Source organism: Ambystoma mexicanum, chromosome 13, assembly GCF_040938575.1.
Source record: "Ambystoma mexicanum isolate Mex_15411 chromosome 13, UKY_AmexF1_1, whole genome shotgun sequence".
Taxonomy (NCBI): Eukaryota; Metazoa; Chordata; class Amphibia; order Caudata; family Ambystomatidae; genus Ambystoma; species Ambystoma mexicanum.
In genome coordinates, this window is record NC_090938.1 from 399,075,156 (window position 1) to 399,090,582 (window position 15,427).

The 15,427-nt window shown below is 47.7% G+C and overlaps 1 protein-coding gene across 1 annotated transcript in view; it reads right to left on the reverse strand.

The window, feature by feature from the left end:
• Positions 1-3,525: 3,525 nt before the first annotated feature.
• The window catches only part of CHMP4A (charged multivesicular body protein 4A), a 60,721-nt gene continuing 48,819 nt past the window's right edge, over positions 3,526-15,427 (reverse strand). The window contains exon 6 of the mRNA XM_069633971.1: positions 3,526-5,289. Coding sequence (XP_069490072.1) covers positions 5,228-5,289 — 62 coding nt within the window. The 3' untranslated portion in view covers positions 3,526-5,227. The remainder of the gene's footprint in view (positions 5,290-15,427) is intronic.

A 15,427-nucleotide genomic window follows, 5' to 3' on the forward strand; every position in this document is an offset into this window, starting at 1 on the left:
GCTACAAGAAACATGGCTTATCGACAAACCAGGAATTGATGGTTTCTCAGTAATGGTCTCACCAGCCAGCAAAGGTCGACTGGGTTGCCCATCCTCCGGTCTCCTGGTAGCAGTCCGGCTCGGAGCTGGTCTGACAATTAAGAAACGCCTAGCTGCAACCCAAAACCACCTCGCGGTGTTGGGGGAATGGGCGAGACCCTCTGTACAAACGAATAAAAAAAAAGGAGATCAATTGGCTGGCCAAAATTGCAACGTACTGGAATCTGCAGTCTATCACAGATGAGAAATTCCTTAAAATCATTGAAGCAGAGATTGATGGAATTTTAGAGCCACTAATCATCATAAGTGGCGACTTAAACGCTAAATGCCCAAAAAATGGGCAGACCACCAACCACTCACGACCAAAAATCCAGGCAGAGTCTCGAGGCCAGAAATGGCAATCTAATGAATACCAGAAACCTTCACAAAATCGAGGAGACCTTTCCCCCAGTATGCTACATTCCGACCTGGGAAAAAGGTGCTCAAAAGGGGACCATCGACTACATCTTTCCATCAGAGGGTCTGCTTACTCGGATCACATCATTCGAAGTCCTACGGACCACCGCCAGTGACCATAATAGTTTAGCCCAAGGGAGTACTCGTCCGAGGCTACGGAACCCACAGCCCAAGGAAATCGTCTCAGACGACTGAAAGGATCAGAGAATGTACAAGAAACTATACTAGACAGCAGTACAGGGAGTCAGGAGCCTTAACGCCCTCATCAGACTACCAGCCTCTCCTACTCCCTTACTATTCAAATATACAGAAAAAAGCAAGAGTCACTGCACACCCGATTCACAAGTACAATAGGGAGTTGGTCATTAAAAGGCAAAAACTGAGGAAACTGAAGAGGCAAGCGATTATCTTAAAAACAAAACGATGCTGAGAAAATCTTCTTGGAAGAACAAAAAAATACAAGTCATCGCTAAGATTCCACAGATTTACTCTATATCAACAAGACGCTGAAGAAATGTTAAGGAAACTGGCAGACAAAAACTCTGGAGCTTTTTGGCAATTGATAAGACAGAATGACAATCCCTCGACCGTCCAATCAACTAACTGTCGCGGAGGACGTCTGGAAATCTCACTTTTCTACCACTTTCAAGTTCCCCAAGCAGAATTCAGTCATTACGGAAGAACCCTCCGAAGTTACCACCTGGGAAGACTTCTCTGATATTGAGCATTGTGAAAGCCATAAAAAGGCTAAAACCCTCAAGTGCACCCGGACCCGATGGAATTACCAACATCAATTTGAAAAACCATCCGATAGAATGGGCCTCTTATCAGTCAAGTTTTCAAAAACTGCACCGAGTCTAGAACAATTCCAGGCCCTTGGACTATCTCCGTGGTCGCCCCTATATACAAGAAAGGAGACAGAGCGGTCCCTGTAAACTACCGCCCAATTACTTTGCTAGACACGATCGGAAAGATCTATGGTTCGTTCCTACAAAGGAGCTTTCAAACATGGGCAAAATCTGCTCAATGCAACAACCCTTTCCAAGCGGGCTTCATGAAGAACTGTGGAACTACAGTGAATATCATGATCCTTAGTATTTTAAAGAACAAACTCATGGAAAGATCAGGAAAGGTTTTCCTTGCTTTTATCGACCTCACCCAGGCATTCGACCAAATTGACAGGGAGATACTATGGTCAAAATTGGCCAACTGGAACTGCCCGAACACAATACTGGACCCTGTCAAAGCCCTTGACACCGGAACCTCAATGAGAGTTAAACTGACCCAGAAAAGCGAGTTAAGCAAGGATGTCCCCTTGCTCCAGCCCCGTTTATCTCCTTCCTAGGCGATTACAAAGAGTGCAAATCAAATAAGATCTTTCCCGCCAAAAATTGGCCAAATAGCCTTGGCGCGACTTCTTTATGCTGATGACATTATCCTCCTCGCCCAGACAGAAATCGGCCTCCAAATACAACTGGACAACCTGGCCTCTTACATATCTGCAAACAATCTGGAGATAAACAAGGAGAACACGAAAATCTTGATAATGGAAAAACCACCCAGAAAGATGTAAAAAAAAAAAATAAATAAAAAAAAAAAATTTGAGCTGGCACATTGAAAAAGCTTCCCTGGAGGTAATCAAAAACTTTAAATACCTGGGAGTGATGATAGACAGTTCAAAACAGAAGTATCAATGCAAAAGCACCTGTGGGAAAAAACACGGAAGCTAACAACTCAGGCTCCGATCATCGACAGGAAATATGGTCGGTTCTCACTCCTACCAGTGCTAAAATTCTACAAAAGGGAAAGTGGTGCCTTGCCTGGTCTACGGAGGCGAAGCTTTGCCCGCGATTCCATCAACAATCTGGCAAAAATTGGAGGGGTACTTCTGGCAGAAAGTTCTCCAATTTCCAAATTGATTGCAGCCATCAGAAGAGAATTGGGCCTACGCTCCCTGAAAGCAGTAAGAGGCAGGAGAAATGTCCCTTTTCAGGAAAGTTCTCACGTCTGAATCTCCACCGTTATACAACCTGATAAAAATGGAAATGAATAACGATAGCTGCAAGATGTTGACTGCATGGGCGACCAAACAAAGAACAAGCCTGGCTAACATTGCATGCACAGAAGAGATACTGACACAAAATCCAACCAAAGTCAAAAAGAAAATGGACCAAGAAGACTGGATTGAAACCCAAACAATTGCAGAAAAAAAAATAATTGGTGCTTCTCCCTCCTCAAGCAAAAAAATTGCACGCCACGACTGAAATCATCAAAAGATTCCGGACAGAGCTCTTCGCTCAACTTTCCTAAGGGCAAGGCTGAAAACTACCAACTAATGAAGCTTGGGCCATCAGGGGTCTCTCTACGACAAACCACTGTCCCTTGTGCAAAGTTTCATCAGAAAAGGAGTCGGTGAAACACCTTCTGTTAAACTGCTCCAAGACTATCAAATGGAGAAGAGCGTTCCTCGGCCCTCTACTTGCACCACTCTCTTTGTTTGAAGAAGAAGTGTGGTGGTCCCGTTTAATGAGTGGCTCAAAATCTTCATGGTCCCTAGCAACGGCAAAAATCCTAAAAGCCGCCTTGGACGAATGCGCGAAAGAGACGGAGCAACTCACATTGAGCTTGGCCGACTAGTCAGGTCCAACGCCTAAAAACAACGGACTCAAAACAGATAAATCAATCAATAAAGAGAAACCAAAAGGGAAAAAAAAAGGAAGAAAGAAGAGGAAAATCATTTTGCAAAATCATAAAATTGATAAAAGCAACAAAAAAAAAAAAAGTGTTCACTTTTTTTTTAAATGAATGTCGATTTATATCTACAAACACATCTTTATGATCCAGTTTATGCAGTTTGGGGTGACTGTGATTAAGAGGTTCAGCACTAGTCAATGAGGGCATAGGCCTGTTTAAGAGCCTCATTTCAGTGTGTGGGAGGGATTGGAGGACCATCCAGCACGGGAATGAAGGTTGTGTGTGCAATACGGACAAGCAGATTCCCACAACTGACACAGAAAGACACCAAAAATGTAAGACTTCACATTTTATTGGAAGAGAATTCCAAATCGTACTGAAATGTGATTTACATCAGCAGCACACAAAGAACTGAGTCAAAAAAGGTGGGTGGGGGAGGAGTGTGGAGGGGCCCAAGGGGCAAAGGAGACAGGGCAACATATGGAGGTTTATGAAACGCAGTGAAAAAGATAGCAATGAGGGATCCAAAGGAGGGAAAAAATATGTAGATCGAGGATATAGAAAACATGTGCATGACCAACTTGCTGGAGACAGTTCTGGCTGTGTATGAAAAGGCACAATCGAGAAGTCACTTGAAAATAAGACATGCCCAGATAGGTGATTGAAATGAAGAAGAAATGTAGCAAGTAAGATAGTTACACAAGCCATGGTGCAACAAGGCTGAGAATCGAAAAGAAACTGAGGAAAAAGTGATGTTTGCGACTGATATGGAGCAGGAGATGGAAGAGTAAATATTGTGGAGTGTTCTAGAAGAAAAAAACAACCTTCCAGCCAGAGTGTTATAATGATCCTATGGGGGACACAAGCTTGATGCGTGTTGGAAGGAGGCGTGGGGGGTCCCCTCCGTTGCACAAGCAGTACCGAGAAACTGCACTGTAAACATCCAAGAGTAAGCGAGAACTAGAACCAGAAACACACTTGGAAAAATCTGTCTCATGCAAGTCATTGACATTCCTACAGCCGTAGACTGTTTGCTCTCCAATTGGTGGGGCGGGATTCGAGACTAAAGGCTCATAAGATGAAAAGGAAGAGACACACAAGGTTGTTATTTTACTGCCACGGGCACTGTACTTAGCTAAGAAGATGCAGGAGAGTTCATAGCTGTGGGGGAGGGAATGGCCGTATTTCAGGGGGACCTCTGCCTCACTCACTGTCCCAGTTTCCTCTGAACTTCGATCACCCCGCAGCAAGACAGAAGGTGGTCTAGCTCGGGAGTGTGTGGTCAAGCAAACATTTACTTCCTTTTAGTACCTGTGCCCCAGCCGAGAAGGACAGATTGCACCTGCCATGCGCAAATTCCCTTTCCTATGCCCAGCTGAATGCAACTCCATGGCTTGAAGGCCTCCCATACTATTTCACCTGCATAGACTCTTCCTGGACTGACACCCTGGACAAAACCAATTACCTGGGAGAGAAATCTCTATACACTGGGCACCACCACGCTTACCTTTACTTCTCACACATTGCACTGCTCGTTAGTAAACTATAACCCCCTCCATCTCATGCCCCTCCGACCCTCCCCCCCTTTTCACCAAAGACCCATTTCTCACCCAGGAGATCTTCCTTCCTCTTCAATCTCTTGCTTTGAATAGTCCGTCCGGCCCAGATTTGCCCTGTATTTGTCAACTACACAATTTCCTTGCCAGCACAACAGTGCATTTCTTCCCATGCAATTGGTCTTGTGTTGGACAAACCTCCCTTTTGAATTTCTCCACATCAAGTCTTCCTCTTGGTCTTTCTTTAAGTTCCCATCACCCCTTACTATTTCTTCCAAGGGGACTAATTTCCCAAGACATTTACCCCTCTTGTCGTCGTGCTTTCCCCCAGTTATAAAAGTTATTCTCTATAAAGTCTATGTTGTATGTACAGAGTTTACAATCTGCATAAGCAGTTAAGGTCCCCCAGCTGAGGCCACGCTTCTGGTATTGGGATTAACAGTTCCACTGGCCATGCCACAGTAGGTGGCACTCCCTGCAAATCAGGATGCCCATGCTTCCAGCTCCCGCAGATCCTCATCTTCATCATCTGCAACTTTAGATGCTGCAAAGAAAATAAGATCCTTCAGGAAGAGTGCAGTCTTTAAAAGGGGATTTGGGCACGCAAGACTTTGGAATTCATTACACATGCATATGGCTTTACAGTAATCACAATACCTCAGTAATTATGAAACTCATGTTACAAGAACCCTTCCAGCCCACCCATTTCCTTCATATGTATGTTGCAGAAAATCTCAAGCAGGTATTTATAGGATTTATGGTGTGCACCAATGATTACTTAAAATTCACATTAATCTGATGACCGATGTCACCTGCCGTTGAATAGCAAGACTGTACAGCTGATAAGTCAGTGAGAGAAATGGGCATTGATGCATAAACATTGAAGAAATCACCAGTTGACCTGATGCAAAAAGAAGGAATATACTGTTACAAGTATCTTAGTGGAGCTAAAATAAATGGCTTCTGCAAATGAAGTCTGGGGAGAGAATTTACAATTATGAGCTTCACTAGATAAGAGTCTGACCCCACACAGAAGAACATTGGATTACTCCTTTTTGGAACGAATTAGGATACATGTACAATCATGCTACTTGTCTCTAAGATTCAACTGGCAATTCCTTTTATGTTTAATATTAAAAAGAAATACATTTATTAGGAGTGCCCCTTTAAGCACCCATTGCAGGGATGAGTATTCAACCCCTAGGTCACAAGGTTAAATACCAAAACAGCCAGTTCAAGCTTTTATCCTTTGATATCAGGGTAACACCACCAAAGGCCTGAGGCCCAAGTTACAGCGCTCCGGTCTGAACGATGGGGCCTGGTGACGTTACCACAGGCCGGATCGAGGATATTTTTGCTATTATTATCACCACCTGTTATAAAATCAGAAACTCAGGGTGCTGACAGCAATATATTTTGTTTGAATGAACGGGTCCTCCCCCCCCCCCCCCCCCGATGGCCACCATGGATCTGGAAGGCAGAGCTCCATACAGAGCCCCTCTTTCATTTACATGGCGGCCCTGAAGGCTGCCAAAACAATAAGGTGTGTAGAGTTAGAGGGGAGGAAACTGACCGGAGGGGTGGGTGGAGGGGTGATGGCAGGCTTGGCATTCAGCATGCAATCCGAGCAACCAGATTGGTGGCTTCTCCCAGCCCAGGAGCCAATTGGTATTAATAGTGCTACAAAACAGGCAGTATTAAACTGTTAATGTTAAAGGATATTTGTACTGCGTACTATCACCACCAGAGTGGTACCCTGGCGGATATGAAAATGGGGTGAAGTTAGTCGGAACGAGCAGGGTAAGTGCAAGAGAGCAGTGATGTGCTGTTGGCAGCTTCAGTTCGGTTACCACCGTTCGCTGAGCTTGGGGTGCTCTTCCAGTCGGTAGCCGTCGTGTGCTGTTGTGCGAAGCTGTGTGGTTTGTTTTGTTGTTGCAGTGTAGTAAAGTTTGTGCGGTTTGTTGTGCTTGGTTATTAGAGTTTTAGGAGTATGTAGAGGGGTGAGATTGTTAGTGGGTTGGTTATTGTAATCGCAATCTAAAAGGCTATATGTGCTAAATTTCCATGTTCTTTCTAAGTGGTGGCTCGTGAATATCTTTGCATTTCTATCTAGACCTGGCACTGGCTAATATTTGCAGTCCTGTCTATATATGACTCACTCCAATATACACCATTATATCCAGATGTGGCACTAGCCTACCTTCAAAAAATACCTGTTTAGATGCGAATTAAGCTAACATTCACAATTCTATGATATGGCATTGTTAATATTTCCAACTGCAGTCTAGACTTGGCAAATTGCTATATTCGCTATTCCATTTAGATGTGGCACTGGCCGGTATTCATAATCCTGTGTAGATGTGATCCAGTCTAAGGTTCACAATTTTATTTGAGTGTGGCACTTGCTAACCTTCACAATCGTACCCAGATGCGACGCAGGTCAATGTTTACAATTCTAATTAAATGTAGCACTTGCTATCATTCACAATTCTGTCTGGGTAGGGCGCAGGCTGACGTCCACAATTCTGTCCAAATGTGGCACTTGCCAGCATTCATAATTCGATCTAAGTGTGGCACTTACTAATGATCATGGTCTGGGTAAGGTTGTTGGTAGTGTTGGACATGTATGCTAATTTCTGTCCTCATGCGGTTGTCGTTTGTGTTCTATTCCACCTACTGTCATCTCTCTTGTTGTTGTAGGAGTTTCCATTAGTCTGTTCTGGGCGTCGTCTGTGCCATCATATATTCTGTCAATCTGTCCTTTGCGTTTTCCTGTTTACTTGTGTCAATTTGGTTCTGAGGTGTTGAAGAGCCATGATTTTACAAGTTTTCTAAACTTTAGGAGGTGTTTTTCTTTCGGGATGTTCCAGGTTTTTGAAGCCAGATGGGAGAAAGAGGAGCCCCCTAGTTTTTTCTTGACAAATGGTTTTGGTTCCAGGCGGATTTCATTGCTTGATACGAGGAGTCTCGTTGGCTTGTACATTGTTATTTTCTTTTGTAGGAATTCCGCTCCCTGTCCGCCGATTGCCCTGTCCGCCGATTGCCCTGTGTGTTATGCACATTGATTTGAATGTGCTACAATGTTTGATTGGGAGCCAATGCAGTGTTTAATGCAGGAGGGAAGTGGTCTCGTCTGGCTATTTTGAGGAGGAGTCTGGCTACTGCATTTTGGATGCGTTGTTTCTGCAAAAGGTATTTTGGCATCCCAAGGTAGAGGCTGTTTGCTTAGTCTATTCTTGACACGAGGAGGGTGACGATTGTCAATGACTTGTGGGTGAAGGAGGAAACTTAGGATGATTTATATAAAAGCTAGTTATTAACCTCTTTAATGCAGCAGTTTGAGTTGTACTGTAGCACCTGCAATCAAAGGGTGCTGTGCAGACAAGGGTGCCCAAGAACTGCGCAGCAGAAGTGTTTGGCCTCAAGGGCCGGATTTTCAGGATACCCCTCATAAATGCACGAGATCAATTTGCACACAATGATTATTAATGTATGCAAACTGAGCTATCCTGAAAACCCATCAGGATTCTGCCCTGAGGCGGTCAACCCTGATAGATTTGGTATATACTAAATCAATTGGAGTGTGGGTGTGCAGGAACTCAGCGCAGAAATGCAGTTCCAGCAGTACTGGTGAGCAGTGAACATGCATCTGAGGAGGCGAAGGTTGAGCAACATGTTAGAAGGTGGCCAGCCCAAGCATCAGCATCGTAGAGGCGTCAGTGGACATGCAGTTCCGTCAGAGGCCTGGACCTGAATATTTGTGAAAACTTCAGCGGATTACTTTGTCAAAGCAGAGACTGGCAAATACTTACTTTTGTCTTCCTATGTGCCGGCCTGCACGCATCGTCGTCTGTTCAAGGAGTCTAAGGAGTGTTAGCCACACAGTTGAGTGCTGATCAGCTGAGCCCAAACCGCAGTAGCCAAAGCTGAAACTGACAAGAGGGAGGAAACTTTGTTGCTCCTCCCACTTTTCACTTAGTGAAGAGTGAAGAGTGCAGCAGGGTGTACAGACGCGCTCTAACTTCACAGTCGGTGAGGGCTACAGTCTGCGGAGCAACCGATCCCGCAAAGGAGCTGCCCATGTAAAAGGGTAGGAAATACCGATTGCAACTGTGAGTGAAGACTTGACGCCGTAACTCTTGCTCGCCAAAGAGTAGAGAGGAATGAGGCGAGTGAAAACCGTGAAACCTGGTGTAGAAATTACCTATTGAACAAGCAGTGTCCTGCTTTATACATAGAAGGGAATAACCAAATAAAAATAAATAATGAAAAGGTTATGAGCAGCTGTCTGCCATGGAGTCATTCATCAACGATTAGGGCATTGAATGCAGACTCAGATGGTGGTGCAGATGGGACCTTGAACAAAGTAACGTTTGTACAAGAAGCTGAGGCTGAATTGGAGGGCATTTTGAGTGGATGTTTCAAACCTTGAAGTTATATCACAACAAGGTTAAAATAAAATATTTCTGCTCGAAAATGGACCAAAATAAAAACTGGATTAGTGGTCGTGGTGAGGTGACAATGCAGACATTTGAGGGGTGGATGACCAGTTAGTTGAGGATACTCAAACTAATGAGATGTTGCCTCTCTCGTCAGCCCCGAACCACAAGACTCAAACCGGATAAAGGGACTGGAGTGCTCCCAGAGCAACAGCACTCTAGGGTTGCAACCCCTCGAATTGGAGCTTTTATGACGACACCATATACCAGCACCCCAGGGTCGGTGGAATTACTTCTTAGGAGAGTCTCGAGCAAAGAATGGAGAAGAGCGTGAACATGGACATCAAAAGAATAACAAAGATGATTCAGATGGTGGACTAAGGCCTCTTAACCCAGACCGTGAAAGCAGTCAATGGCATGGCCAGAGTGGTGGCATCCATGAACTTGTTAGAGGCCCTTGAAAGAACTAGAGGAATAGGGAATGGAATCGACACCTCCAGAAATAGCCATCCCGCCCGTGCGACCCTCTTGGTCGCCATCTACATGAGGCTACACTTTCAGAGCTAGAATTTAGGACAACACGGCTGCCTCAGGAATTCAGAAGCTCAATCCCAGCTAATGGCAAAAAATGTTAACATAATGGCAACATTAACCATCGCACTAGCCCCATTTATGAAGCTATACAAGCCAATTAAAGATCAAGCTACATTATTGGCAATGCTTCATTCGAAAATGATATTCCTAGAGGGATTTGTGATAGCCCTAAGAACCAAAGCAACATCAAGAACAGATCACGGAAGGATATCTTCAAAGGTAACAACCCAGGAGAAGTGTGGGAGATGCTCAAAAGAACATTTCACTGGATGGAAACTGGCAACAAGAGGGATATAAAGGGCCCAAGTATTAGGGTGCCATTCAAATCGCCACTTTTGAGTGTTGGTTGCCAGTCGGAGGGAGAACCAAAAAGGCCGCCCAGCAGGGTTAACACCAGCAAACACAATGGGGACATTGGTGGGGCTCCCATTGGATGAGGCTCTGGAAACAACCCTTTCACCGGAGGACTAGGACCAACTGGCACAAGTACAGTTAGAAGAAAGGCATGGAAAAGTGGGGAGACCTGAAGTGCCCCGAAAGGTAACAGCGGTACCACCGGTCAGGTCCTACCCCCATTTTGGGATAAAACATGCCAGAAAACAGGTAACCAAGAAAAGAAAAAGCAAATTCGGAAGAAAACAAGATCAAACGACGCACAGAAAAATGACAGGGACAATTAAAAATCAGGGGGGGGGGGGGGGGGGGTCGGGGAGGATGTACAGAGGGATCCACTCTTGGATCTTTCGGTATGCACAGTTGAGGCCAAAGACACTTCTAGTAGTACCGCCTCCGCTATGATGGAACCTGCATAAAGAGGCTAGCCTTCACTCTACACATGAGCAAGGCGCTCTTGAACCGAAATTTCTGACTTTGGCCGAAAGGCATCAATGGGCGAATGCCGAAGTCAACCAACTACAGAAACATTTACTAGCCCTTTGCAACATCCTTGGGAAAAAATGAGTGGGGGTCCGAGTGAAAATAAACCCACTGATCAGGATATACTTCTCTTGGAGAGGTTGAGGACACTCAAGATACCTTAGTTCTAAACCGTACACATGCGTTAGATCTGCTGCATTGTATCCCCACCCGGAGGCAAATCCGCTCTAGCGATATAAACCTAGTCCAATTTGTAAGCAAGAGGCACCTGGATAGAGTTTGTTTTTTGGCATATAGGCCAGACTATGGTGAAACAAAATGCTACTTGAGGCTGCCTCTCGTTTATTACCATATGGGTGTTATTTAACATCTGTGAATAAAAAGAAATGGGAAAGCGGAGAGACCTACACTGAATGGTGGGTCAGCTTCCATGCTATTGAGTGTTCAGGAGGGAATGCATCCCAGATAACAGGGTGCTGTACCCCGACACGGATTTGATCAACAATTCAGAGTGAAGGGGCGTGGCTAAGGAGCCATGTAGGAGGACGTGTCCGTGCCTGAGCTCCGGCAGATCCAAACATTATCCTGTAGAAAACCGTGCAACAAATGCCCTGCAACACAGAATCGTGTAGGGGAAGCTCCGGAGCACACACTGAGGTAGTGAGACTTGGACCAGGGAAATAACGCTGCCGCACCCCGAAGACAATCCCTGGACGAGATCATAACAGGAGAAAGATGGCCGCTGCCTGGTGGGCTACAAGAACAAAAGACATGCCAGAACTGCATGCCGAGCCATTGAGTGGGGTAGGTGCCCGGAGCGGACCGGACAGTGGCCGGGTATGTCGGAGATAGTGTGCGGTGGACATCCTGATCGAGGCTTGAGGGCAGTGTAGCCTGCATGAGGACGCAGCCCCAGGAACAGTAGCCCAGGTTTGCAACACCTGGGGGGCTGCCCGAAGCAGAAGAGAGATTGAAGTGAGGAGGGACTGAAGCCGGGCCTGGCCGGGAGGATACATTGATTCCAGAGGCGCATGAGCCGGTGCGGGCGGACCGAAACGGGCACACACCTAGCCTTGAATCTGTCCAGGGGGTGCGGGCCGGTGTAGATACAAATGTATCATGCGTAATTGATCCTGCTGCGCTTGGCATTTGGAGTCTGTAGCACCACACACCAGGAGCCGTTTGAACTGGGTAAATGCACAAAGAAGGGGGCAGTGAGAGTTCAGGAATGTGCAATTCTGCAGATCACAAGCCCTGAACTAGAAAGTTGAGGTACACGAACTGGGGCACAACAAAGGAAAATGGCGGCCAGCCCCACAGTGAGAACAAGGGGCTTTGCTATCCGACAAGAGGACACACCAGCACCATGCCCATAATAGTATGGGCGGAAGACAAGCAGCACGCCTGGCGCACACTGCTGCTAGGGTAGCGGAGCGGGAATCCCTAGTATGGTGACTGGAAGCTGATGCCAACAATGCCCAAAGCGGGCATGAATGAGGCATGATTACAGGGTGAGAACTTGCAGCCAACAAATTGCCACTGAGACATAGATGAGGGAGCTCGTACACGCGAGTTGACCCAAAGGATCTCCCCACAGAGCGCTGGGCACTGCTAGCACAACAAAACACCAAAACACAGCTGGAAATTTGAACTGTCACAGTCGGCACTGCCACCGTAAAGGATGGAAAGGAGACGCACTGGAGCTGCACTGAGAACATAGCTCCACGCCAGAAAGTGCATGTGACTTATGGAACAAGGACAGGTGGAAAATATCTGTCCCCGAGGCCGCCTGCAGCAGGGCACGGCTGCCTACTGACGCTGGGGTGGTCGAGGGGCCGGACGCACTGAGCAGGGGAGACCCAACAGGGTTTGCACGGCTCCAGTGCTGGCACTGGACAACATTCAAGCAACATTCCTGCAGGCAGCGGAGCGGCCCGAAGAGGAGGCGGACGCGTGTGGAGCGCCTGGGAGCCCCGTGCAGGAGTACACCGGGATGCCTGAGGGGCAGGGGAATAAGGACAGCCCGAACGCCTTCTTGCCAGAGGGAGCCATGGTGGGCACCGCAGGCGGGCGCACCCGCGGCAAATCAACCTGGCAGGGGGCATTAGTTCCGAAGAGTGTGGCAAGACCCTAGCAGACCGGAAAGGCGCACACCCCACCTAAGCGCCGCAAACAGACCTGAGAGACACGCCAGTGGCACCCAACACGGGTGGGGCGGCAAGCACACCCCGGGGAGCCAGCAACTACACCCCCATAAGCAGGCTACACCCCGGACCAGACAGTACTCACGGCTGAAGCATGGCAACACTAAGATGGCCAACAAACAGGCTAAAGCAAAGGGTAACAACCCACGCTAGGGCGGCGACGACACCCTCTGGCCCAGGCGGGAGGAAGGGGGTTGGGGGGCACACCCAGCGGAGAGCACCGCAGGATACTACACATATGGGCAGGCTGCACCCGTGACCTGACGGCACTCACGGCTGAAGAATGCCGAGCCTGCAACGACACCCAGAAAAGCCCACAGGTACTTGGGGGCGCAGCCACAAACCTGGAGCAGCAGGAGTGGGGGCACACAGAGGGAAATAAGAACTGCCAGTGCATAATTAAGTGGGAGGATACAATCCACACCAGGCACAGACTCTGCAGCATAAGGAAACCCCCAATTTATCCCGCTCAGGCCCAGTTGCCAACCGGGGACCAACTCGACGGTAGCCAATGACCAAACGCTGAGGGGCTCGTACACACAAGCCCAGAAACATTAAGATGGCCAATAAACTGCCTAAACCCAAGGGGAAACAACCCTGCTTGATGAATATGCCAGAACACAGCTGGGGGCAGAAGGTGCCAGGAGCAAGGAGTGCCCCCACCGTGGGCACAGATGCCACGAGCAAAGAGCAGGAGATCCTTGCAGCAATCGCAGACCTGAAAGTGGCTTGGGAAACCAAACTGGAATCGGCAATGGTCGAACTGAAGGCGGCACTGGAGCAGTACAGGAGGAAGTGAATCTCCTCCGGTAAGGCATCAGAGCGCTAGCAGAACGGCCCCGAATACAGCGGCATGTGCATCCCACAAATCCGAGCTCCATGTCCTAGAACAATGCGTGGGCAACCTGGAAAGTAGGGCGGAGGGACACGCCTGGAGGAACAATATACATATCGTAGGATTGCCTGAAGGAGCAGAGGGACCCAACCCCACGGAGTACATCGAATCAATGCTGCTGAAAGAGATAACCGGAGGAGTGCTCACCCAGGGGTTCGTGGTGGAAAGAGCGCACAGGGCCCTGTCGAGGAAGCCACCACTGGGAACCCCCCCCACCCCCCTCCCCCCAGGCCGGTCATTGCCAAGATCCTGAGCTATTGAGATCGGGAAAAAAATCCTAGAGCATTTCCGGAAGGGAGCAACGATACAAAGAGCGTCGGCAAACATAACGGCATACCCAGATTACACCCTGCAGGTACAACGCCGACGCATGAACTTTGTTGCAGTGAAGAGAAGATTGAGAGAAGCAGGCTACAAGTACATGCTGATCCACCATGCAAAACTGAACGTGTTCCACAAAAACAGAACACTTTTTCGATACCCCAGAGGATGCGACAGGATGGCTGGATACGCAGAGCTGTCCCCAGGAATTGGGTATCCAGAAGGAAGATGGCGCAGATAAGTAGCATGGAGACTGCGGTACCTAGGGTATTGCAGTCTCAGACACTGGGACTAGAATATAGGACAGGATACAGCCTGTCAGAATAGAACGACCAAGGCTGTATACATATGATCCTTGAGCACGGGAACTTAGTAGAAGGAGTAGGAGCCTAACGGAACTAGTCCTCACACCTCCACGAACAGACCAGTTAGGTTACCGGTAGACCGGTGACACCCTGCTGGGTTCCTGATCTCGGCATCCCGAGGCAGGACCAAACGCGGAGGAGCCTGAGATCCAGGGATGGAGCTGAGCACCAGTTGGGGACGGGTAGGGAGGGGGGGGGAAGGCGTTGTGTGCAGTGTATTATAGTTGAGGAAGGAGGGGAGGGGGATTAGTGGGGGGTTTGTGTTGGAAGAGGGAGGGGTACGAGCCCAATTTCATGTCAAACTAGACTGGAGAAGAAACCCGACAGAGGGGGGTGGAGGGGGACAAACCACGCATGGCAATGGGTAGCCTTAGATATGTAACCTGGAACGTGAGAGGCAACTGTTATTTGAAGAGGAATAAAGTAACAATGTATTTGAGAAGGCTGAAAGTTGACATAGCATTATTACAGGACACCCACCTTATTAAGGAGAAACTGGAGGTGGTTAACAGAAAGTGGAGAGGGACCACCATAGGAGCCACATACTCTGCTTATGCAAAGGGGGTGGTCACGTGGGTGGCACCTCATGTACCATTTTAGTTGCTTCAGTCTACAGTAGACCCAGATGGTAGAATGATAGTGGTGCGGGGGATGCTGGAAAACAGGGAAGTGAGCATTATAAACGGATACGCCCCTAATCAAGACACAGCGCCCTATTTTAGGGCCCTATATGGTAAAATTAGCCCCCTACTGGGCGGCGCGATTATATGGGGAGGGGATTTTAACTGTACATTACACCCCAACATGGATAGGTCAGACAGTAAACTAGATAGAAGCATCATGGCTGCAAGAGCATTACAGGCCCTGCTGAGAGACTTTGGACTAGAAGACATTTGGAGACAGCTACACCCGGAAGACAGGCAGTACTCATTACGCGCCCCCCACACACACCCTGCACAAGAGACTGGATTATATATTTGTTGCCTCG